The 26446-nt window shown below is 38.6% G+C and overlaps 1 protein-coding gene across 4 annotated transcripts; it reads left to right on the top strand.

Moving 5' to 3' along the window:
* Positions 1-5150: 5150 nt before the first annotated feature.
* LOC100232645 (DGAT1/2-independent enzyme synthesizing storage lipids) lies at positions 5151-26390 on the top strand. 4 transcript variants are annotated; one of them, XM_072924662.1, is made up of 7 exons: positions 5179-5427; positions 11118-11448; positions 12417-12581; positions 15020-15213; positions 20789-20849; positions 21239-21378; positions 25964-26390. In XM_072924662.1, exons 1-7 carry the CDS (start codon positions 5284-5286, stop codon positions 26066-26068), a joined length of 1140 nt encoding a protein of 379 aa, XP_072780763.1. In that variant the 5' UTR covers positions 5179-5283; the 3' UTR covers positions 26069-26390. The 4 variants fall into 4 exon arrangements, with proteins under 4 accessions (XP_072780765.1, XP_072780763.1, XP_072780764.1 ...); XM_002196932.5 differs by lacking the exon at positions 25964-26390 and adding an exon at positions 23266-24650 and having other exon boundaries at positions 5218-5427; XM_072924664.1 differs by lacking the exon at positions 20789-20849 and having other exon boundaries at positions 5151-5427.
* The last annotated feature ends 56 nt before the right edge of the window (positions 26391-26446 follow it).

Raw genomic sequence — 26446 nt, 5'->3', positions numbered from 1 at the left:
AAATATAGACTGTTAATCAGACTAAATCAGACTAAAATAATAATTAAACAGGAAAACTCATCCTATTTCCTCTGCCTCTAGGCACATAAAGAACACAAGACTATCAGTACAGGCAATGAAATTTTATGGCAACTGCTGAATTCCAGCAGACTGGAGTGAATGAGAAGTGCAAGGGAGTAGTGAAGGTTGTGCAAAGGAAGGGTGGGAATTGTGACGGGTATTACAGAAGAAGCTGGGGAACAGCCTTTCTTTCAAACAAACCATGGTGTGTAAAAGAGCTGGGAATGACAATGGTATTTCCAGATAATGAGGCTGTGGAGATTCGATAGTTTGGGGTCAATGAAAGGATGCTGGGAAAAGTGCACCTAACCATAGAAGGGAGCTTTCTTTGGTGACACTGTGATAAACTGGGCAAAGAAATTAGGAACCAAGGTGATGGAGACAAGACAGGGCTTTTTCAAGTGAGATAGATTTACGTTGAGAATGGAAAAAGAGATGCAGGAGAGAGAATTTCAGCCTAAGAACTGCTGCTGGGAAAGAAATAGGGACAAAGAATAATGCAGACTGAAATTAGGTGAAAAAGAAAGGGAAGGCAGGAAAATTATATGAACATCAGTGGAGTGCGCATATATTGAAAAAGAATGCAGAGGACACTTTCAAAATATTAAGGCATATAGAAAAGAGAGATAACAATACCTGCTTGAGATCATGTGTTCTTATAAATTGGATGAGACATAAAAATTCATGATGATTTGTCACATCTCTGCCATTAGCAAGTGATGTGCTGAAAACCTCAGATGACAAGAAGGCAGGATGCAAACCTGTGGTACAGTGAAGGGATACCCTTTTGCCAAGCTGCAACCTCCAGCTGCAGTGGTTAGGAGGTCTCCAGCCCTGCATGCTGACACCACTGTCCCTGCCAGTAGTTAGATGCTGAATTTAGAGCCAGATGGTCCACACTGAAGGCTGTAGAACAGAAGAATGAAATTGGGGGTATGAAAAAGAAATGGGGAGACTTGTGCAGCAAAGTAGTGTTGGCTTTCATGATCTCGCATATGTAAGAGGGATGGCTTACACAGGTACTTAATGAAGGAGCTCTTCCTGGAGCTAGGAGTAAATACTCTGTGCTGTTCCTCAAATTATCATCTTCTGCTTCAAGGCAAATGAACTGAGTTAGTTTTTAGACCACTAGATTTTAATGTCAAGCAACTTTGTGTTTTCCTCCAGGACAGCAGCAATATTTGCAATCACAGGATAAGGTTGAGCCTTGGCAGAATTTGGTTTGATTCTGCTCATTTTACATAGGAAAAAACAGAACAAGTTTTCACACTTAATGTCTGAATAGCCCTGCATGAGCAATATAGTTTCTTACACCATGTACAGAGGGCAGATTCCATCTATATAACAGCTTTCCAAGAATGTTTTTGGGGAATGTTTCCTTCAGGATCTAAAGGAAAAGCTAATTTTCTTCCTTATCTGTGAAACATCTCTCCAAGTAGATAAAAACTAATTATTTGTCTTGGCAGCCATCTCTAAAACTTCCAAGCCTGCCTGCAAATAATCCCACATCTGTGGTACTGTCCTGATTCCCACATTTTAGCATCAATGATTGATATGTTTAGAACATCAATATTAAAAAAATAAAGCATTCAAGTTCAGTTTATTGAGGCCTTCAGTATATTAAGACAGCCATCTCTTCCCATCACCCTGCAACATTACTGCCTGAAATAGGATCCAATCCCAAGAACCCACAAAGACCACCATTGCTCCAGAATGGGGTTTGTAGCAATTGCTAATCCTGTCTAGGTTCTGGCATGTATGCTCAAGCAAGTATTAAGAAACAAGAGGCAAGACTGAGGCAAATTTTTAGAACCAAGTCATTAGTTTCTTTTAGTAAGAAACTTTATAGCCTCCAAGCAAAAGTTGTAATTTTATGTTAAGCATAGTATCACAATAATTTAGGGCAGAAATGTCCTTTATGATCTAGTCCAAGCATTAACCTAAGACCATCAAGTCCACCACTGAACCATGCCCCTGTGCACCACATCTCCTTGTCTTTTAAAAAAATACCTCCAGGATTGCTCCAGCGATGGTGACTCCACCACTGCCCTGGGCAGCCTGTTCCAATGTCTGACAAACCTTTTCAGTGAAGAAATTTTTCCTAATATCCAATCTAAACCTCCCCTAGTGCTACTTGACATTGTCTCATCTTCCTTGTTGCTTTAGAGAAGAGGGATCACAGGACTCGAGGCATGGCCTCAGCAGTGCTGAGTACAGGGGGACAATCCCTGCCCTGGTCCTGCTGGCCACACTATTGCCATTGGTCTCCTTGGCCACCTGGGCACACCCTGGCTCATGTTCAGCTGCTGACCAGCATTCCCATGTCCTTTAGCACTGGGCACCTTCCCAGCCACTCTGCCCCAGCCTGTAGAGATGCGATGGGGTTGTTGTGATCCAAAGGCAGGACCCAGCACTCGGCTTTGTCAAACCTCATAAAATTGGCCTAGGCCCATTGATCCAGAGCCTTCCAACTATCCGGCAGATCAACACTCCTGCCCAACTTAGTGCTGACTGAAGGTGCTCTCAATCCCCTCATCAGGTCATCCGTGAAGGTATTAAAAAGGACAGGCCGCAGTACTGAGCCCTGGGGAACACCACTTGTGACCAGCTACTAAAATTAATCATTCCATGTTCTACTGGAATCATCCTTGATGAAGGGGAGCCAGCTCTCAGCACAACTCACCTGGAGTGTCATGCAAGCAACACCAGACTAGGACTGCCAAATTCTGTAACCTATTTATTTTCAACTTTCAAATAGCAGTAGAAACTCTATTACTTCTCTTGTAAACAGATTAATAACTTCATTTTTTCTTGCTGAAAAACTTATTGGAATATAAAATGTGCCAAAGTTATACTGTCTTTAACTCTCATTTATTCTATGCTTTAACTGACCTTTAACTGAGTTACTTTTTTACCTTCTTACTACCAAAATTATTTAACAGCAATAGGTATATCCCATTTTAAATTTCATTTTGGTAGGTTAAAAAAGTCACATTCTCTGCCTCATTCTTTGGAGTGTTTTCTGTACTTGTTTCAATCTAAATAGATGTATGTAAACAAGGAAGAAATAGAATTATATAAAATATTTCAGAGATTTCAGCCATGCCTTCAATGTTAGCTGTAACACTTCAGTAATCCTACCTGGAACATTGCAAGATAAGCCCTAAGGTTATATTTACTCTTCCCATAGCCTCATGCCATTGTCAGGACTGCCTGGCAACATTAACAATTAGAAAAGGAAATGAGTTTACCATTTCTCCACATCTTGAATTCCTGTTTTCTTAACACTTTTTGGTCTGGAACACACTGGGTAGTGCAGAATGGAGGAGACTCCTAATTATTCCTAATTTCTCAAATATAAGTGTTCAGTTTGCTATTCTTCGCCACTTGGTATTCTAAACTCCACAAAGCTACTAGAAACGCCTTACTACTGGGCCTGGAATGAAATCTGATAGACTGTTCTTGCATAGATTGAGAAAATGAACTGGTTCTATTCTTATCATGTCTGAATCTTGATTTTTCATTCCGTTTTATTATTTCTCCTCCTTCATCTTTATGATCAATCTGCCAATTCTCCATCTCATTTCCTTAATTCAAAATTAGAGCAAAGTACTTTTTCAGCTCTATTAACTTTTTATATTTATCTCACCTTGGTTGCTACTTTCATTTTTAGCTTAAGTTTAACATCTGCTTCTGATTCACATGACACAGTTCATTATACCAATCAGTTCCTTTTGCTCCATTTCTTGTAGAATCTTTATAGTCATGATAATATACATTGTACACCAGGTATCTGTAGGAATTTGGGAAACTTTCTAAAATTTTTAACATTATTTCACCTAAAAACTCCAGGCTGATTTTGTGTCTATTTAATATAATTTCTCACTCCCTGAGATCCAAATACTTAAATTCTGATTTCATGTAATGGCATGGATTCCTCAGAGTAGTTTTGCCTTTCATTAGAAATCTCTCTTCATATGCAAATCTGCTGATAGAAGCCCATATCAGATTCATTAAAATACTCTGAAAAAGCCTCATACCAGTTTTTCTTCAAGATGACTCTCAAGAATAAAAATGAGAAGGAAAAGCAAAGATAGCAATGCAATTTTTTTTTCTTCACACAATGATATTCAGTCCTATTTATTCCAATGTGTTTTTCAATATCCATATTATCATGTTGCTGTTTCATTCCATTTCTGTTCTTCAATAGTAGTTTTAGTTCTTGCATTTCCATCCTGACTCTTCAGATGATAGCAAACACAAAGGAAACAAAACACATGCAAACAAAACAAAATAATTTCAGCTACATTTGATGTTGTTAAGTGTTGGTGAGTGCTGATAAGTGTTACATACAACATTTTTTCTCTCTGCACTGATCATCTAAATGTATTTTTGCCTCTCAAATACTTTCTATCTGCATTATATCAAAGTCTCTACTAGCAAAACCACTTTTCCAATAATTTTCTGCTTCATGCTAGGGAAGGAATATCAATACTTTTATTCCCTCACAAGAAAACACATTACTGAACAAATATGTCTTGTGCCATAAAAACCAGAAGGCAACAGAAAGGCATCAATGGTGGATGCTTTTTTTGCAGGTTTGTGTCCCCTTTCCCTGGACTACAGCTACAGCGCTGCAATGGGGGAACAATGTACTGCAGTCATGCATTTTACTTAATGGAAGTCCATTTCTTGTTCTGTATCAAATCAAATAAATGAAATTCAATCACCTGCCTGAAACAGGCTGGATTAACTATTTCCTGAACTTCAAAATTGACACCTATTTTTTGTATCAGTTTAAATAAGACCTCCACGATATAAGTAAGAGGGTGAACAGCAGTACTACATAAGGGTATTTATTACATTTCATCTTTCTTCTGCTGAATTTAGCCATATTAGCATGTGCTGCGTTCTGCTTTAATTATATCCCAAGTCTGTGCGACACCCAAGTCTCTTAACCTTTTAAAAGAGGTTACTTCCTTTGCAAAACCAGCGCATTTTCTCAATTTAGCAGTCAATGACACTGCCGGAAAGTTTCCTTGAACAACGCAGACACGAATTGGCTGGAAGCACGTCCTAGGGAGCCCTTCTTTCTTCCAAGAAGGGAAGGGCGCAGAGGGGTCTGCGCGTACCGCGTTCCCCGGCGATGGGAAGCGGCTCCTCCATCCCAGCGCGCCCAGGCGGGGCTCCCGACACCCGTCCCGGGATTTTTACGGTTGAAGAATGACACGGAGATCTGGGAGCGGAGCCTGCCGTGCCTGCCAGGCGCAGCTCCGCCCCCCGGTCCCGGCTGCGGGGGTGGCGGGGCGCTTATCCCGGGACGGGGCTCAGCCGCGGGGTCCGGGACGGCGCCGCCGCCGCGGGCAGGTGAGCGGGGCGGGGGCTCGGGACGGGACGGGACGGGACGGGACGGGACGGTGGGTGGCGGGGGCAGGTCCAGGTCCAGCCGCGTTCCAGCACTCCCCTGCTTCAGCAGCGGTCTGCTCTTAGGGACCCTTACCGCCAGATATTGAGGAAACCCCCGAGTCTTCGTGGTGTTGACATTTGGGAATGTTAAATTACGTTTCCAGGTGAAGAAAAAAGACAAATGTAGGTGTTGGGCACTTGCAGTATTTTACTTGTGCCTGAGCAGGACGAGTACCCGATTTGAACTCAGATCCTGCTCCTTGTACACCCTCTTCATACACCCGACCATGTGTGCTCACAGGTCAGGAAATCCAAATACATCTTGGGCTGGATCCCAAGACTTGTAGCCAGCAGGGTGAGGGAGGTGATTCTGCCCCTCTACTCTGCTGCAGATGTGAGCCATCACCGGGAGTGCTGATCCAACTCTGGGGTTCTCAGCATAGTAAAGACATGGGCCTGTTGGAACAGGAATAGGGAAGATCACGAAGATGATCAGAGGACTGTCTTGAGAAGACAGGCTGAGAGAATTGGGATTGTTCAGCCTGATGAGGAGGAAGCCTCGGGGAATCTCATTTCAGCCTTTTAGTGTGTGAAAAGGACCTACAAGAGGGCAGGAGAGGGACTTTCTACACAGGCATGTAACCAGCAGGACAAGCGGAAATGGCTTTGAATTGAAATAAGGCAGTTTAGATTAAATATCAGGAAGAAGTTTACTGTGAGAATGATAAGACACTGGACCAGGTTGCTTAGAACAGTTGTGGATGCCACATCATTGGCAATGTTGAAGGTCGGGTTGGATTGGGCTTTGAGCAAACCCATGGCAGAGGGGTTTGGAACCAGATGCTCTTTAAGGTCTCTTCCAACCCAAACCATTCTATGATTTTATTATTCTTCTTGCTCTAAACTGCCACATTTCTTGAAGCCAAACTGAGCAAGGATGCTCAGCTGGGGGTACTCCCTAATACCCACATGCTCAATAAAACACAAGTGGGAATTCAGTTATTCATGTTTGCTAAGGCTGTAAATGGGAGTGTTCTGGATTTAGCCTCCTCAGTGTGTGAAAAAGGTAGAACAGCTGCAAAATCCTGGGAGGCTGAGGCCAGTAATGGCCAATAGTGTCTGTCTGGAGGGACTGTTCATTTTTGGGATGGATGTGCTGAAGGTAGGGGAAGCTCTACAAACACAGGAGGGTACAAGATGGGTGGATTTATGGAGATAAATAAAGTGGACAGTGGCAGGGTGAGACCAGCAAGAGAATTATTTTCCATGGAACTGCCACAAATTCTCTAAGAAATATAAAACTGGAATTTCATTTACACTGAAAAGCAAAAGGCAGATTTGTAACTGTTAGATGATTGCCCTCATGAAACAGAACAATTGAGTTTGAGCAAAGAGTAGGAGCCTGCCACAAGAAAGCAAGTGTCAAAAAATTCTCTCTCCGAGACTCTTCAGTTACCTTACACTTGCTTCTGTGTAAAGCATCTTCTCACACTGATAAACTTATTGCCAAGAGCAAACTAGTGAGCAGGACCAAGATTATGACTCTTGGTCATGACTGAAAGCCAACTACAAGGTTTTAATTTTAATGTAATAAGTCTCTTGTGACAGCTTTGTTCTTCCCTGGGATTATAGTGTTGTTAAGATTATCCTTATCAGTAAATGATGCTTCAGCAAGACCTTAGGATCTGAACAACTTGTACTACAGGAGACTTTTGTTGAAAGGGGAGCTCCTCTCTAAGTAGGGAGACAGTAGTTCTGTCTTTCTCCATCATGATCTGTAATTTTACACTGTACATACAGTGATTACTCTGGAATTTGATATGCTTTAGAGGTGGAGCCCAAATACCTCACATGTCAACACACAAGTTATTCTCTATAAGAACAATGAAATCACTCAGAACAGTAACTTCAAGTCCATCACTAGATAAGATAAGAAAAATGTAGAGAATTTAAAAAATGTTTGTTTGGATTTTTTTGTTAAATAATATGATGCTATACTCACTTGTTAACCTTTTAGATGATATTCAGTATTGAAACTAGATAAGATAAGAAAAATGTAGAGAATTTAAAAAATGTTTGTTTGGATTTTTTTGTTAAATAATATGATGCTATACTCACTTGTTAACCTTTTAGATGATATTCAGTATTGAAATATGTTGGAGTTGCTCAGAGTTAAGGTTTGATAAAAGCAGAAGAGAAATGTCTCTCTTAAATTTGACATTTGGGGCAAATCAAAGCCATTATAAAGAAATGTGTTTACTTTGTGGTAGCACTCCTGCATTGTCTTCTAGTGCATAATCAAGGAGATTGTTAGTAACAGGCTTGCAATAGGTGCTCATATAATTGTAATAATTTCATATATGGTGTTTGATAGAAAGACTGCTTCAAAATTGTATTTGAGGTTTCTGCACGGGACTAGTGAGACATAGCCAGCAGAACTTGGAAAAATTTATGTCCTGTCCTGCTGTAGCCCCTTGATATACTGACAGTAGAGAGATGCATTTACCATGTTGGGCTTGCATTATATAGTCCAAATACCAGGATCCAGATTTTAGTGATTGGAATTCATTCTTTTCTCATGAAATACTTGAGGTAGTCTGCAACTGAACTGTGAGAGCAGTAACTGAACCATGGTTGAGTACCCAATTTCCAGAAGAAGCCATGCTGCCTCTAGTTTTTCCTCAATCAGTCAATCATTTATTCTTTTTATACCCTTGGATTCAGCTGGAATGATGTTGAATTAACTTGCATCCCACCCATCCAGCTTATTTGTGAAAGGTGTGTATATACAGGAACCGTGTATATACACAGCTACTTTCAGATATCTTTGGTCAAATCTGTACTGTTAAATCTGTTTTATAGGTTTTAAAAAAATACAATTTTGCACATTGCTGCATTTTGCTTTCTTTCTAAAGCTTTTTTTTCTGGTGTCTATATTGAGCTTAAAATCAGAAATTAATAAAATGTTAATTTGTACTGTAATCTGTGAGCTAACAAAGTTAAGGATAGTGGTTTTCCAGCTAACAAGTAATTTTCTGCTACATAGCAATTGGGTTGGAGGAAGAGGAATCAGTGGAATGTTACATTGTTAAAACTGATCAATGTAAACATCCTATTAATATTAGAAGAAAATTCTGAAAATGTGGAATAATGTAGGACCAAGATTCAGTTCCTATTTGGTAGAGAGTTGAACACTGATGGATACTTTGTTGTCATGCTAGTCAATGACATCATTCTTTGCATATGTGCTCCATGTCAAAGAAATTTATTTTTTAATAAGAATGTCAAGTAGCATTTGTAATATACGTGCATAACATCCATATGCCAACCTAAGTTTGGGCTGTTCTCAAGAGAATTTTGCTTTTGACAGCATTTTCACTGTCATCCCTTTAGCAGGGAGCCAGGAGATGCTGATGGAGAGCAGGCTGGGGTAGGAACATAGAGTGGAGCACTGGTGGAAGGACAACTTTCAAGTAGCAGCTCATATGTGACTTAAAGTGACTCTTTAAGAAGCTGTTAAAACTACACATGCATGAAACCTGACAAGCTATTCAACCTCTAATGTCTTCAAAGAATGGAAGTGAATTTGTTTACAAGGACTGTTTCCTGCAAAATAAGAGTGAGTGGCATCAGTTAGCAGCTTCTCAGTTATCTTGCCAGAAGTTTATCTGGCTGTTCAGTCTGCAATTACTCATGCTCGGGGACTTTGGAATCATCTTAAATCTTGTTGGTAGATTATACTATCTCTTGTTCATCAGTGATCTGTATATCCAAATTAATCCCCATATCATATAGAGGTTATTATTGATGCACTTATTATGGATATGGACATTTTATCTGTGATTTTAAACATTTTTGCTGCTGGCTGTAGTAGTCTGTGTTCCAGATCTGAACACCCAATAGCAATACAAAATCTACTCACTTTCTTCACTCTGTGTTGCAGGATGAACAAATTATTCCAAATACAGTTCAGTATTTCTGATTCAGTAGCCTGAGGCAAGCCCCCTTAACATGGCCTTCACCTGGGCTCTGTCAGCATAGAGCTTTGCATACGTTGAGGATTTGTAGTCCTTGCTCTTATCAGAACTTTATAAAAAATAACTTACTATAGAGTAGCACCACGCCATCAGTTTTATCCTCCTTAAACACTGTCTAAACAGATATTACTTTTTTTCTTTCATGTTAGTGGTACAATCTCTTTTCAGTAAAAATATCTGGATTTTCCTATATCTTAGAGAGGCACCAGTCATCAGGATATAAACAATTCTATATTAATTCTTGTTACATTTTGTCATACTGATTTAATTTGTTTTTACCACATTGAGCATCTTTTAACACAGTGCTTGCTTCCTTTTTGTTTGCTATCCTTGCAGCTTGTGCTCTACCTATGACACTGCCTTTATCTTAAACCAAGAGTTTTTGCACTTCTATGTTCTGATTCTCTTACCCATCTCTCTGCAGTAGGGAGCGAGTGAGTGACTGTGTGATGCTCAGCTGCCTACTGGGGTTAAACCAAGTGGTCCTTTTTGGTGGCCAATGTGGAGTTCAAAGGGTTTCAGATAAGGACAGGTTTCATTGGGTTGTGTGAGACCAAATGTATATCTACTGCAGCTACTCATTCTGCAGGGCTTGTCATGGGGCTTGCTTGCCTTGGTGCATGTTAGACTCTAGTGCTTGTTCATGTCTGCTCTCCACTTTTGCTGTTTGCTGTACTCCTTGTCATCTGTAATTCTGAAGGGAGCTGTGCCTTATGCCAGCTGTCCCCTATATTCTACCCAAAGCTTCAAAGAAGGAAAACGGAAGTGTACAGCAGGTTTGCTCATATAAGTACCCCACTGAACAAGTAAATTCAGAGAAGTCTGAGCTTGCTGTATTTTCTGATCCTGGTGCTGACTTTGGCACTTATGATCTGTTTCTTGTAGGTACTTGTTCTGGTGGTGGAGCTCATTAAACAAGTAGCAACCTGACTGAGGCAAAGAAAATCTGTATTCAGTTATGGAGTAGTGAGCTGGATTGCAATGTTTAAATCTCTGGCTAATTCTCAAGAATCTTTAAAGCAGCCAGTGATGCTGGAGTGCTCTTGCATTCCACTGTAACCACTGCCTGCTGTCAGGCAGGCAGGGTCAGCTGTAGGAATGAACTAAGGAGTTGCATGTGGAAAACATATCATGAAGCTCTCCTGGCCTTTGCTAGGGCTGGAACATCTGAAAGAAAGATGTGTTGTATGGATGAGGGGTGAAAAGCTGCTTTTCCTGGTGTTAGCAGCAGTACCAAGTGTTGTCCCAGACTTCCAGGCCTTGTGAAGAAGCCATGACTGCCTTGGTTTTGCTGCTGTCCCTTCAGCTGCGCACTCCCCTGCTAAAATATCATCCACTTACTCTCTTTTGAGAGAAATCATCTGATCAGCCATGTTGCAGGGATCCTGAGGCTTTGTTGAGCTCCAGTCCTTCTTGTTTCAGCCCCTATTCCATAAATATGTGGACAATCTCCTAGTCAGCAGCTATCTTAGTATGACAGAGAGACACAAAATGTTTGAACCTGTGCTGTACCAAAATAAGGATCAGGTGTATTTACAGAAACCTGTTTTTGTAAATTAAGAAACTACAGCTGGTTTGTTTTTTTTTTTTTTCCCTTTTTTTTTCTCCATGCAGGACAAGATAGGTAGAAAAGAATCCTGTGCTTCAGGACAGTTACCAATGACCAGCCTCAGCTTCCTTTTCTATGCACTGGAAGAATGGACTGTTGTGGAGTTCCTGAAGAAATACCTTTTTCATCTGATCATTGCCTCACTGACAATTAGTGCAATATTAGTTTTTTTTATAGTTCCTTTAACAATTGTCGTTTTCATTTACCTTACTAATATTTTGCTTTTAATATATCAGAGGAACAATGAGTTAAAAGCAGATCCCTTGAGTGATGTTTGGAATCGTGTAAGAAAAACTATAGCGAGCTTTTGGGATATATATGCAAGAGTATGGCACGGTAAGTACAACATGACTTGTCTGAAGCATTGAATTACAGTAAATGGTAAAAACACAGAAGTTTTCATTTTTTCTTCCATATGGAATCAAATAAGTTACATTTATTATACTTTGTATGGCTTCTTTGAACAACCTGCAGTATAAAACTTTCTCCATGTGCTCCCAGGACTCCATCTACTCCCATCCCATTCAAATGGCTCATGGCAGGAGCTGTAGCAGGGATGGAAATGAAGGCAGACAAGGTGGAGCAGAACTCTTAGTTGGCAAAAGCTGTATCTTTCCCAAGCCTTTGTATATATTAGCTTCTAACCTGGCTCCACCTGAAACCTGAACCAAATGTAGGAAGAGTCATGACAAGGATTAATAGAAGTGCATGTCTGTGAGGAAATTCCCTCCCGCTGTGAAGTGAATATATTTAACTCTTGGGGAGAGAACCTCTCTTTGGGATTCTTAAAGATTATGGTTTCAAGTTAAAAATCTCAACTTCTCTAAAAGAGGAACACTTTATTATGGAAAATCCCAAACTCTTCACTTTCATTGACACAGAATGGAGAGTTATACTTCCAGATTTCAGGAAAGTATCCAGACTGCTGGCCACTATTTCTGAAAATGAAGCATTTTCACACTAGTTACTAATTTTTTTGAAAAAGTATTATTATTGTACTATTTACAAAAAGTTCCTAATGGGAAATAATAGTTTGAGTTCCCTCACTGGGAAAAATGTCAGGTGCAGGTCTGATCTCATGATTAAACTGACCAACAAATCAGTCTAGTGATATGCTGTGGTCTCTGAGGGACTTTCTCTGTGCTATTGACCAAAAGATCCATCCAGAACTTAATTATTTTGAAAGTTACTACAGAGGCTTTCACAAGTCTCTGAAGGTCACTTTACAAAGTAAAAAGTTTTCTCTAAACTGTCAGATGATTTACAGATATCATTGTCAGTGTATTGCTTTCCATCCCAAACAGGTTATGAGCTTCATGGTTTGAAAAACCTCCCAGAAGGACCAGGTATTCTTGTGTATTACCATGGAGCTATTCCTATAGACTACCTTTACTTTTTGTCTAGACTGTTTCTGTGGAAGAGAAGACTTTGCCTGTCAGTAGCTGATCATTTTGTATTTCGTTTACCAGGTAAGAATGTGTTTTCTTGTATTTAAGCTTCCTGGATTCACCTAACTGGTGAACTTTACATTTCCTATACTTGCAAGAGAACTTTTAAACTAAAAGACTGCTTTTAGATTTTAAACTAAAAGTTGGTAGATGTAAGAGGACAAACAGAGTAGCATATCCTATTTTTTCAGTGAAAACATTGGTAAATCCTCCAAAGTCAACAATAGACACATCATCCTTTTGGGATGGAATGTCATCCCTCAGTAGAAAGTGATGGATAGGACTCTACTATTGACCTAGTGAGGACTGGTCAGGAGAAGATACAGCGAAGCAAAGATAATTCAAATTTAGAAAAACAAGCCATAAAAAAGAGCATCCAGAAGGAATAGCAGGGGAATTATTTAAAGGCACCTCTATGCCACTAATATTGAAAGCTGTTTTAATATAGACAATAGAGGAAGCTATTTAGAAGGACACTATTTGGAAAACAAAGTTTTCCTGAAAACAAGTATTATAATCTCCAGTATATTTGATGCTAAAACCATATTCAGACACTCCTAGAAAGATTACAATAATTTTAAGTCCTATTTAGTAAATGCTGTGTAATACTGAGCACATGAGAAGTAAGAAGTCATCAAATGATGATTGGCTTTTAAGAGTACCCTCACAAAAAGAGAGTTTAGCAAAACATTGCAAAGCAGACTCCTTTCTTAAGGGTTAAATAAGAGGGTACTGTTAAAATTGAAGTGTCCTTAGCACAGATTTTTATTACAAATATAAAATACACATTTATTAAGACTAAGAAATGCTCTCAGCTGTGCAATTCCTGGACTACTGGTGTGTGCATAACATATTGATTTCATTATGTTCATGCTAGAGCAACAAAAGGTGGCAAATGCTGTGTTAGCCTTCAAAAAGGCTGTAAAAGGACATCTGCTAAGAAAGACTTTAAATAATTGAAGGTAGACCTCCTCACTGCATTACCAGAAGATGTGGCTAAAAGTGATATTCCTCCCTAACCTTCTTTTGCTCTGCTATGCTTACTTTTTGCAAAGAAAGGTTACACTTCCCAGACTGGTTCTTTAAAAAATGCTAATGAGCTGGACCTCAGTTCAGTTTATTTACAGGATTAATTGCAGTTACAGGAGAATTATTCTTGTGAATTAATAACTCTCTTTATCTCAGAATAGCTGTTAGTAATAAAGTAATAGCTGCTTAAGTAATAAAGTTACAAAAATAAAAGGATAAGGATGATTCAGAGGTGTGGCATGGTTTCCCTTGAAGAGCTAGGACATCAGACAGAAGCCTGGCATCGCTGAGGTTTAAAAAATTCCATGAGACCTAGAAAAGGGGAATAAGAAGTAGTAATATTTTTATGTGAAATATTATAATTCTCAGAAGTTTTAAAGCCAAGCAAATGGCTTAGCTTAATAACAATATGGCATTCCTGACTTGAGGATGAAACAGAAATGAGTTCACAAAAAGATTAAACAAAGTCAACACCTGTCTTTGACAGAAAGATCTATCAAGTATGATGCCTTGAATAAGATGAAATACAATTAAATTACAGGATTCAGCACTGTGTGACCTATTGTTTTCCAATTTTTTTGTTGCAGACCTCTGTCAGTCCAGAGCTGTTGCTTCCATTTATTAATATTAAAAAAAATATTTTCAAACTATGCTGTTTGAACAGGGAACTTGAATTTTGTGGAAATGCTTGTTTGCTTTCTATCAGAGTTGCAAACTGATATATTTGAAATATCAAGATAAAATTAGAAAGCATAGAGCACTCCTATGGCTCTGTCTTTTAGAGAAATCCCAGTTATGGAAATAGAGGAAGGAGATTTGCTGTGGTGAATTTATTCATGTGGTGCTGAAATAGCCCTGCTAGTTTCTTTCATTCATGCATCTTGAGAGTCTTAAAGCCGTTCAATTTGATCCACATAGTTTGCAATTTAACCACAAAATACTCAATTAAACAACTCAAAACCTCAATCTTTAAAATGCTAAATGTTACATTTTAAAAGAAGACCAAAATAGTAGCTTGTCAGGTGTTTATTTTTGTAGTAATCTTTACTGTACTGATTTTTTTTTCTGTATTAAAATATATAAAAAGGAGAGAGGAATAGATGCTTATTTTCTGATTTCTAGCTATGACATACAAGTTTTGCTTACATAACTTGATTAATAATTATGAAAGATAGCATGTGGAAGCATTTTTTAATTTAAATGTTCCTGACAAGATGGTTAATCTTCATAATATTTGGGCAAAAATATTGTCATGTATTTATAATTTTGCCAGCATTTACTCTATATGTATCCTACTTCCTTCATAAAAATTTGTCTTAGCCTAAATATATAGTTACTAGATTTTAATTTAGCTGTAATCTGATGCTGCAAACAGCATTTGGGATATATATTGTTGTATTAAATGTACATTTGCTCCTTATTTATTTCAGGACTTAGATTATTGTTGGCAGTGACGGGTGTTATACCAGGTACGAGGGAGGAGTGTCTTGATGCCCTGAAGAATGGGTACTTGGTGTCCATCTCACCAGGTGGGGTTCGAGAAGCTCTGTTCAGCGACGAAAGTTATCAGCTCGTGTGGGGAAATCGAAAAGGCTTTGCTCAGGTCGCTCTAGAAGCAAAAGTGGTGAGTGCCGTACTTTACCAATCCCAGTCTGTGCTTTCTGCATATCTGCTTCATTAAAAAATGCAGCTTAGGAGCATCTGTGGGAAAAGCATCTATCTGTGGTTCTATGTCTACAGTTCAATCATGCAGGCATCCAGTGTTTCATCTTTATTTCAGAAATCTTCACTGAGGTCCTTCTCCATACTGCCTTAAGGTTTCATTATTTTTTCTTATCCTAATAGACTTGCATCTTTATCTTACTTTCACATATCTAGTCATTTTCTTATGGCTCTTTAATGTATTATCCTTATCTTTCTTCTCATTTATTCTGTGAGGGTCTAGGATTTTGTCCTTACCTTTACTTTTCTTCATGTTTGTGGAAGATTGCATCAACTAACTTAAGGTGTGTCTACATCAGTGTCCGAGTTTGAATCGTGGGCACTTTTGAAGCAGTTTGTGTATTTCTCTCACCATGCTTTCATTCACATCAAGGAACATGTTAGAATATTGAAGCTGCTTTCCTTCTGGCTGAAACTAAACCAAAATTGTAACCTAATACTCCAGTGTCAAATGGTCTTCAGACAATGGTGCCAAACAAGAATTAGTTCTAGATAAAACCAGCACACTGAAATGTGTTCAGTGTGGATGTCATATTCTCAGCATCCTCTAGATGTGCACTTCTCTTGATTTGTACTCCACCAATGTACTCATGGCCAAGGTTTCAGTTAGTTTCCATATGGATGATTTAAAAATGCAACCTTCTATCATTGGCTGGACTTCTTATAGCTAAATATACTTGGGAGACTGTTTTTGGGATGCAGTCTCTGGGAAATTATTTTATTTGGCATGAAGCTGAAAGAGCAGCAAACCTGCCTTTTTTCTAACTGCCACTCCTCATCATCATCACCACATCTAGACACAAGTTTTTTGCCTTAATTTAGACTTACCATACCTAGTGATTTTTGTGCCTGACAATACTGGTGCAAATCCAGCTTCATCTGTTCTGCGATGCGCTTTCTGCTGCTTTCTCATGAACTGCACAACCATCACTTTTTCCTCACATTCTAATGAATATCTCATCACTTGCAGTGCTCTTTGATCTTCTACATAAAGCTTTCTGTCTATATAGGAGAAGTTGTATAGGGAGTTGAGTTCTTCTCATGAAACTTTAATTTCTTAACATCCCTTTTTGTGTAGTTATATCTCTTTTGCACCTCATCTGATTTGTTGCTTCTCAAACTTTGTTTTGGTCACTTGTGCTATGGCTCCTAGTAGAAAGGATCTGAAGTTGCAAAATGCAGGCTTCAGGTTAATATTTCTTCATAAATCTATCTCTAAATTATTGTTGGGAGATAATTAAATACTAGAATAAACTTAGGGGCATTTACCCAATGGATAAAATAATTTTAGGCCTGGAATCTTGTTTCCACATCTTGTCTTATATGGCCTTTTAAAAGTCAGGTTTTATGTGCTTCTGTTCCCTTTCCCGTCCCTTTTTCTCAAAAGGGTAAATGTTAGTCATAGTACTTCACATACTGTGTAGGCCTGTACACCACCACTACTGGGAAAGTACCAGAATGTGAATGGGACAAACTCAATCAAATTCATATGGGCATCTTGAGTTCCCTAATAGTCTTCTTATGTATTAAATGGATAATATGCTGAAACAGTTAGAAAGAGTTGTCACTTAAAAAACTCAAGAGATTTCTATTGATTTTTCTTTCATCTGTCTTTCAATCTACTCCAAACATCTGGATGAACTTTTACCAGATGTTCTCCCTTCACCTGGAACCTTACAGTAATGCAATGTAACAAGTTGTGGATTTTTAAATAGAAATTGAATTAAAAACTGAGTGCCCTTACATAGATTGACATCCTGATCAAAACACATCACAAGAATCCTTGCCAGTAATTCTCCTAATTCTATTAGTCTTCTATAATATAGAAGCACATGGAAATACCTGAATAGTAGTACATAAAATTGTTACCTCATTTTCTTGACCGAATTTGTGTTTGGTTTTTGATGAGGGTTTAAAAAAATTTATTTATTGAATTTGGTATTCTTTGAGGGTAAGGTTCTTGCAGTGTGAAAGGGTCTTGTGGTTTTTTATGACTGGGAAGTCTGACTAGATCCCTGTATGGCGGATGTTGCTGTAATTAGCTTGCAAGCTTCACTGAAATTTGGGCATCATTGATATTTCTCTGGGAATCTGGAATCAGGCAAACCTTAGATAACTAAACACTTAAAAAACACTGTGCATTTAACAGTAGAGGGGGAATATTACATAAAGTTAGGTCCACAGTAGTCACTGGATCTCATCTTTTGACACATTTCAAGTTTGGTTATTTGTTCCAGCTGCATTCTTTTCAATACTAGCCAGATTAGTCTTCCTGGTTAACCAAAGACTGGGGTGTGGTGGATGCCAGGCACCCATCAAAAGCTCTCTCACTGCCCTCCGCAAGTGGACAGGGGAGAGAAAATAAAGCAAAAGATTCATGAGCTAAGATAAAGACTGGGAGAAATCACTCACTGAATACCATTATGGGTGAACCAGACTCAGTTTAGGGATATTAATTGTATTTATTGGCAACAAAATCAGAGCAAGACGATGAGAAGTAAAGTAAAAGTCTTAAAACCGCCTCTTGACCCACTTCTCCCTTCTTGCTTGGCTCTACCTCCTTACCTGCAGTGGCACAGGCAGATGGGGAATGGGGGCCATGGCCAGTTCATCACACGTAGTTTCTGCCACTGCTCAGAGAGGAGTCCTTCTCCTGTTCTAGCGTGGTGTCCATACCACAGGAGACAAACTTCAAATTGCATCCATCCCCTGGGCAACAGATTCTCTATGAACACAGGGTGCAGTCCTCCAGGCACAGCCTGCTCCAGAAGAGGGTCCCCATCAGGGTCACAAGTCCCTTCCAGGAAACCTGCTCTGTGGGCTTCTCTCTCCGTGGGTCTGCAGATCACTGCCAGGAGCCTGCTCCAGCACTGCTTTTCTACAGCTACACAGCCCTCTTTCAGGCACCCATGCTCTGGTGTGGGCCTCCTCTATGGGCTGCAGCTGGATCTCTCCATTGCTATAGTCTTCCGTGAGCTGCAGGGACACAGCTGCCTCACCATGGGCTGCCGGGGAATCTCTGCTCTGGAGCACCTCCTGCCCCTCCTCCTGCACTGACCTTGGTGTTTGCAGGGCTGTTCCTCTCTCATTTTCTCACCCTGTTCTTCTCTCTGCAATTACATATGCACAATAAATATTTTCCTTCTTAAATATGTTACCACAGAGGTTATGATCATTCCTGATGGCTTGGCCTTGGCACACAGCTAATCCATCCTGGCTGACACTGGCTCTGCCAGACATGGGGAAAGCTTCTGGCAGCTTCTCACAGAAGCCACCTCTGTTGCTCCCCCTCTAACAAAATCTGGCCACAAAAACGAAGTACACTGGGGGTAGACTCATCCAGATATCAGAACTTGTTCTATTATGTAGCAATTAATATAAATTTGCTAATAGTTACTCAGATATCATTAATAAAAGCAAGATAGAATTATAAGGTTATTTTAAAAGTTTTTCTCCATACAGTGTAGCCCTTAACCAAAGAACTACACACACTATAAAATGACTACATGCGGGTTAATAACCTGTCTCAGATTACTTTAATGGGGATTTCAAGACAAAACCTACTTTATATATGAATAGACATTCCCATCCATCATACAATATTACAGAAGTTCAATAGTTCATCCCCGGAAAAGCTGAAGAAAAGCAAACAAGGAAGGTGGTTTCAGCTTCAGTCCTTATCTGTAAAGTTTCCACATTTGTTTCCACTTCATTTTGTGCAACTACTCTGCTTAGCAGGAGTCAGAGTATTGCTATTTAATGTTATGACTCAGTGTACCTCTGGGATATGTATTTGTCTCAGTCAAATTGGTCCATGACTTTCAGAAATGCTCTCTCTATGGCTTGGTTTTAACTGGCTAATGGGGAGGAATGATTATTTCTGAAGCTCCCTGAATTTTATCTATGCCAAAAAAATTCCTTCAGGTTGAGTTAGGTGAAAAATAAACAGGAACTAGATTTATAAAATTCTCTTGTATGGGCAAGGGGTTGGGACTACCTGATCTCCAGAGGTCTCTTCCAACCTCTAATATCCTGTAATTCTGTGATTTTCAAGCTGGTTTGGGATGATCCAGCTTAGTTCCAGCACAGCAAGTATAAATGTGTTGGTTACTGCAGGTCTGGTTGTGCTCCTTTAAAAATGTAAGAGTTTATGTGCATACCTGTGTTTTCCAGCTTAGGGATCGAATGTTGCTGCCTACCCTGCACCTCAGTTGCTGATTGTTGTATGAGAGTAGCTTCTGTAGTTGCCAGATTTCTTTATAGACTACCATATGTTTCTCTTGTACTATTCCTGAAATTTAAAGTGTTTTGTCTGTGTGACAGATAGGTTTCAAACATTTTACATTTTAGATGTACAGTATTCAAATAATAGGTGAAACAAAGTGTGGTAGTTTTAGTGTCCAGTACTTATATATTTTAAAAAGAAATTACTGATTACTTTTTAAGGGTTTATTTCTAACAATTTCTCTTAATGTTGCATTCTGAAAGGTTTACTATTATAGCCTTATGCATGTTTGATACTTTTTCTCTCTCTCAGGTATTTTTTCCTTTTAATGCTTTCTATCACTATGAGTTATTTGGTAGGCTCTAGTTAGGTCTTTTTCTTGTTTGTTTTTTTCTCATCCTGCAGCTTCTGTTCTGTGGTAGTGATTCTTAACAGCACAAAATTCTTCCTTCATTACCTTCTGGACAAGTTGTTCCAACAACCTGTTCAAACTAAAATTTCAGAAAAAGGAAAAGGGACAATAGAGGAGAAAAAAGTCTTTGCATATAGGGATACAACTACTGTCAGTCTGTCTACAAACTACACAATCCTACTTCAGGCTGTAAGGCATGACTGTTTCAAGCAGGTATCTCAAGCGTGTCTCTTTTCAGTCACAATGATGAAGTGAACTTGTTCTGTAAGTGCCTAAGGATCTGCCCGCCAGAAGGTGTGTAGCCCAGGTCAGTGAGGACACACAATTGCCTCTTTTTGTCTCAGGGATCTGAAGAAGTCTTTTCCAGTGAAGTTTTATCCAAACATTACTGCTTCAATTAGACCCTGTTTGAGAAGCAGACGAGATGAGCCAGCCATGAATGTCTGCTTGCTTTCTGCAAGACTTCACAAACTGAATACTTTCCTATTCATCACTCATGATGAAAGCTTTAGACAAAGAAACCATGGAAATTTGTTTTATGTTCCAGTCAGTGATATTGCAGTAAATATGTAACACAGAGGTTATATAAAGCCTAGTACAATGTCAGTCATTTTATTTACAGATAGTGACTTTAAAACAGATGCTTATGGCAGCTGAAAAATAGCATTTTATTTCTACTCTGGAGTTTTTAAAATCAAGATTCCTTGTTTACTACTTAACTGACTGGTAATTACCCTCTGTATTTGAGTGATTTTCTTAGCTGCATTAACAAGAACTACATCAGAAATTCAAACCTGGTATAACATTTCCACCTTTTTATTTCTTTTTCTACTTCTTTAGCCCATCATTCCAATGTATACTCAAAATGTCCGTGAAGGCTATAGGATGTTTAAAGAAAGAAGTAAGAAATTAAAAATATATTTTATGTATTTTGAATGTTTTATCTCTTTTTCTCTCAGATTTATCTTGCTTTTATCTTAGATTTTGCTTTTCAGACTTCTGCTTACTTGGATTCTCTAACACTTGCTGGGAGTCAGAGGTAGCTCAAATTTGGAAATAGCCTGTACATAACTGGTTTGTGTGACTTAGTTCTTTAATGCAGGCTTATTTCTTTGCTCTATTAAGTCTATCAAGCTTTGTTTTGGTGGACAATTGCTTCAATCATGTAACTTCCTGACTATCATATAAAGCATGGATTTGTAAGAAGTATTCTACATGAATCAGATTTCATGTTTGAATTGTGTTTACTGTGACTATAATCTCATTTTTTCCTCCCATAAACCATTTCAGGATTTTTTAGACAGTTATATGAAAGCACTCGATTGCCTTTTACTCCTCCATACGGAGGACTTCCAGTTAAATTTCGCACATACATTGGGAAGCCAATCCCTTATGACCCGAATATAACTGCAGAAGAATTAGCTGAAAAGGTAAGTTCTTTCTCCTTGCAATATTGAACTACATACTTTGCTCTGTACTATAGGTGCAGTTTTTTGCATGCTTGAATAAAGACAAATATACTTTGTCTTTATTACTGTCTTTATTATATGCTCTGGGCAGTTGAGGTTTGGGATCATTTAATGTATAAATACCTGCCAGTAAATATTGGCATAGTAACAGTTGATTTGGATGCCCTCATCTTTTCCAAATGTATGAGCTCTGTCTCCTTGTTAACTTTGCTTCTCCCATGCCTTTGATAACTTTGATAATAATTATAATAACTGAAATGACATAAATGATGTTTTAAATGCAGTTTTCAGTAACTATGAAAATAAATTTAATCAGTAGCAAATAACTTTGAGAATCTTCACCAAATAGCATAGGGCTCTAGAAGCAAAGTTCTTCAAAAGTTTCAGTCTCATTGTCAAAGTGAAAATGTTAAAAAGTTGAATCCAAAATATAAAAATATGTCGAGTACCTACATTTTTGGTGAAATTAATGATGCCCAAGAGCATAAAAGTATTTATAGATCCAGAGTTTAAGCATTTTTCAAAATATAAAGCTAAACTGAAAGTATAGCTTTAAAATCTTTTACTGAAGATGAAAGGAGGATTTTATGAGAAAAAACATCTGCTACAACCTAGAAATACACAAACAAATCAGCTCTCAGAAATCACTTGCTAAAAAACACCTTGCTGCCCCCAAGAAGATGCTGGCTTTTCTTTTTTCAAACAAGGCTGGCTTTTCTTCTTTTGTTTTCTTTTATCCTTTTTCAAGGGTCTACTACAGGTTGTGCTGAGCTTCACAAAAGTGAAACCAGAAAGACAGTTTGGTCTGTTACAAGGGAACAGCCCCAGCGAGCTGTAGTTTACTCTTAGCACCTTTAGGAGGCTGGAAGCAATGTGACTGCCCTTATGGCTATTCATATTCTTGTATTTTAGGGGAACAGTATTTTGTGTACCTGCAAAAGTGAAATTGAAATTTCCCATTATATTGACTTACCTTACTAAGGCAAGTGTTTGGCTGCCCCTTTGACCACCACCAACTTTGGTGGGAGTACAGTTAGGTCTTCTGTGGCTGATATTACTTTAAAAAAAGGTAATTTAAATGAGGTTTGAGGTGAGCAGTGGCCTGGCTGACCTTTGTCTGATCCTGCCCTGTAAAGGAGATAGGACATGAATCTATCAGGAAAGGTTCAGCTACTCTTTTATCATATTCACAGGGATGTTCTACTGTAACTCTGGGGTAGATCATTGGAGTATGTAGCTACCCTTATTTCAAGTTTAAATACACAAAGTAAACCAAAAGTAGATAATTTCTTATTTACTTTAGAAATAAGAAGTAGAATATTATATTCATTCGCTTCCTAAACTTGCGTTTGAATCTTATGTAAAGAGTATTATGAATTTTCTTATTATGTGCATATTGTATATGATAAAATGATGGGAAAATTCGTGTTGGGAAGAACAGACAACAGTAGAGGTTCTTACTCCAAACTCCTTGTCCATGATAGGTCAGCAATAAGATCAGATGAGGTGAGTCAGGCTTTATCCATCATTTTTTGATGAACATTTTCAGGGATGGGAGATTGCAGAAACTTAATGTTTTCATGTGTTAAAGGCTACTTTGACTAAGTAATGACCACATTTGATAAATCTCAATATTTGAGCCTACCCAAAATGCAGTCATTGTTTTTGCTCCTTTCTTTTCCAAGAAATATGTCATTAGGACAGCTAGTTAATATAAACCACAATTTTTTTTCTTACACTAGAGCTATATGTGAATTTTCCCTCTTGAACCTCTGAGAAGTTAGTGATTATACTTTTCTTCCATGCATAAAATAGATCTGTGAAGGCAAATTTCTCTTTTCTTTTCAGACAAAGACTGCTGTCCAGGCTCTCATAAGCAAGCACCAAACAATCCCAGGCAACATATGGAAGGCTTTACTGGAGAGATTTGATAAACGTCGTAAAAGTGATTAGAATGCTCATGTTTATTGCATTGGTTTTACAGCATACAGTAAAAAACAATGTCCTATAGCACTGGTGACAGTGTAAACCAGCTTAAATTACAAATTTCAACAGATTTGGTGGAAGAAAACAATTAACCTCTTGAAAGTTACCCCATATCTTTGAGAATATCCTGAAATAAGAAAGATTGATGAAGATTACTTATGTATAATAGCAATGCATCAGCTAAATTCCCCCGGCGGAAATCATGCAGCCAAGATTTTCCTGGTTGCTAAAACAAGTTTGTACTTATATCCAAGAGCTTTAGTGCTGTTGTCAAGATCTGTGTGTTTGTGTTTTGAGTACAGTCTGGTCTGAGAGCAGGGCCTCAGGGCTGGTGTTGTCCCACCAGAGACCACCTCATGGGGGGCACCTTCCCTGATGACCCCACAGAAGACATGTCAGAACAAACTGTCTTGCTTTAGATAATCAGCTACTGCTTACACTATTCTCCTACAGACTACAAAAAGAGACAATCCCATTAAAACGGATGTTAGACTCCTTCAAACACATCAGCTTACTAGTGCGTACCCTGGAAAGCAAAGCAGAACTGTTTGCATCCAAGAATTCTTCCCCACAGAAAAAGGTTTCTCAAAGAGAGGGAAAAAAAAAGCTTTAGTTCAGTGTAGCAAATATTGCAAATACATGTAGAAAGTAGTTTCAAGTCTGATCTGGTTTGTGCATACTCTATTGCACCACACCATAGCTGTTTAGTGGATGAGGCTGCCCCAGCCTGAAAACCCCTGGATATGGTGTGTGCAGTATGGTTGTCCTGTATTTACTCAAATCTCCCAGTGAACAGTCTCAGGGGGAGCTTTCTCAGGCAATGCATATTTGAGGCTTATCATCATTGGTGGTTTGCCTAAAAATGCAGTACTGCAACACTGCCAGTACACATTGAACCAAAATGCCTGTCTGGAAAGGCAGTCATGTCTTCCTAATGCAACTTGTGGAAAACTGAAAGTTAATACAAAGCAGAATGTGTTTTTACAGGATGTTGTTACTGGTGGGAGTGGGACAACTTTGTGTTATCTATCGAATATGCCACTAAATGCAGCCAAGTCTTAACTTCAAAGACCAAGACAGGTAATTTTTGTGCCTCATTTTCCTTCATGTACTTTTAATATGTATATAATCTTTCAACATCCTAAAAGGTTACATAGCATCTAAGGAAATATAGGTAATGTTTGCCCATTTTTCAGTAGAAAAGTAAATCTGCTCATTGGATTAAAATAAATTCTTCCCTGACTCTGCCTCTTCACAAGTATTTCTTGCACATCTGGTGAAGGGAGAAGGATGGACTGGTGAGTTATTTCCCTGGACCAAAAAGACAGGAATCCTGTCAAATCCTGTCAACCCTCAAATCTGTCTTAAGATACAGGCGTCTACTTGAACACCTTCACTCTAACTGCAGTATACAGGCAGAAAGGTTTTTCTCCCAGCAGAGGCTCAGCATGCATAGAAGATGATGAACTAAGCAGATCAAGATGCAGGCTGATATGCCTGGACATAAGCAGGTATTCAAACCATGAAGTGTTACATGCTGCACTGCAGCGATACAAACTAAAATTCAAAGCCTGAGCTTTCAAGGGAGAAAAGGAACTAAAGGAAAAGGTTATAGAATACTAAAATGGACACAGATGAAGAAGCAAGAGGAATTATAAGTAACCTGAGTCTGAAGGCTTTTTTTGTATTGCAGAAACTGTAGAAGGACTAGACAGAATCATTGTCTGACTATCCTGTTTTTCAAGTACATTAATACCATCATGGAATGTGTCCAAAGAAGGGAAGTGAAGCTAGTAAAGGGTCTGGACTACAAGTCTTATGAGGAAAATCTGAGGGTGGTGGGGTTGTTTAGCCTGGATAAAAGGAGCCTTTGTGGGGACCAACACCTTACCTGAAAGCATGGTTGTGGCCAGGTGGGAGTCGGTTTCTACTCCCAGGTAACAAGGGACAGAACAAGAGGAAAAGGAAGCTGTGCTGGGAAAGGTTTAGATGGGATATCAGTAAAAATTTTTTCACTGAAAGGGTTGTCAAGCATTGAAACAGGCTGCCCAGGGCAGTGTGAAGTCACAATTCCAGGAGGTATTTGGAAGATGTGTAGATGTGGCACTTGTGGATATGGTTTTGTAGTGGGCTAGGCGTACTTAGGTTATTGTTTGGACTCAATGGTCTTAAACTTCCTTTCCAACTTAACGATTCTGATTCTGTGACAAGTTAACTAACCACTTTAGTAATCAGAATTTGCACAGCCTCTCAAATGCCATGCTCTCTGATATATGATGCTAGGAGCTGTGCTGCAACTCACAATGAAGCACTAACCTTGGGCAGGAGATATGTAATCAGAGTGCTAATTATCTTTCAAAGCAGATATTTCTGTCTCTATCTGTCAGAGTTCTGGATGACATCTATCTCCTCTATTTCAGCAGTGGTTTATATTTTCTAACAATGTTTAAAGTTTTCCTGGGCTATTACATCTTCTAGCAGCACCACTCTGCAGCTTCTCTGAGTAAAAAATAATTTCTATTTTTTGTGTTTCTATTTTCTATGTTGTCCTCTGTCACAGCTGTCTAAGAGCATTTTCTGGGGTCTCAAGATGATAGACAAAATTATTACTGAGAAACGAGAGATTTTGAATGATATATGTTATTTTACTAATAAAAAATTGTAAACAATTTTTTCCACAAACATTATAGTACTGCTGTAATAAGCAGTTATATTATTTTAGTGGTGCACTCTAGATTTTTACTCTTTTTACAGCAGTATTCTAGAAACTCCAACTAAAAACTGGTGTTAGAGAAATTAGAGTTCTTGTCATACAAATAGAAATGTAATTGCAGATCACACCCTTGGTGCACTTATTTTTTAGCCTCTCCATCATACAACAGAAAAAGAAATGAAAACTAGCAAAAGACCTGTGCCTGCCTCAAAATGAAAACAGTATTTATGACTTTTGTTAGGTATATTTTGCCCATTAAATAATGCAGGAAAAATCTGTTTTTGTAGCTTTTTGTGTGTAAGGTTTAACCAGTTCAAACTACAAGATTTT

The sequence above is a fragment of the Taeniopygia guttata genome, chromosome 2, assembly GCF_048771995.1.
Source record: "Taeniopygia guttata chromosome 2, bTaeGut7.mat, whole genome shotgun sequence".
In the NCBI taxonomy this organism is placed as follows: Eukaryota; Metazoa; Chordata; class Aves; order Passeriformes; family Estrildidae; genus Taeniopygia; species Taeniopygia guttata.
The sequence above is the reverse complement of the archived record's forward strand: the minus strand, read 5'-3'. Positions and strand labels throughout refer to the sequence as shown.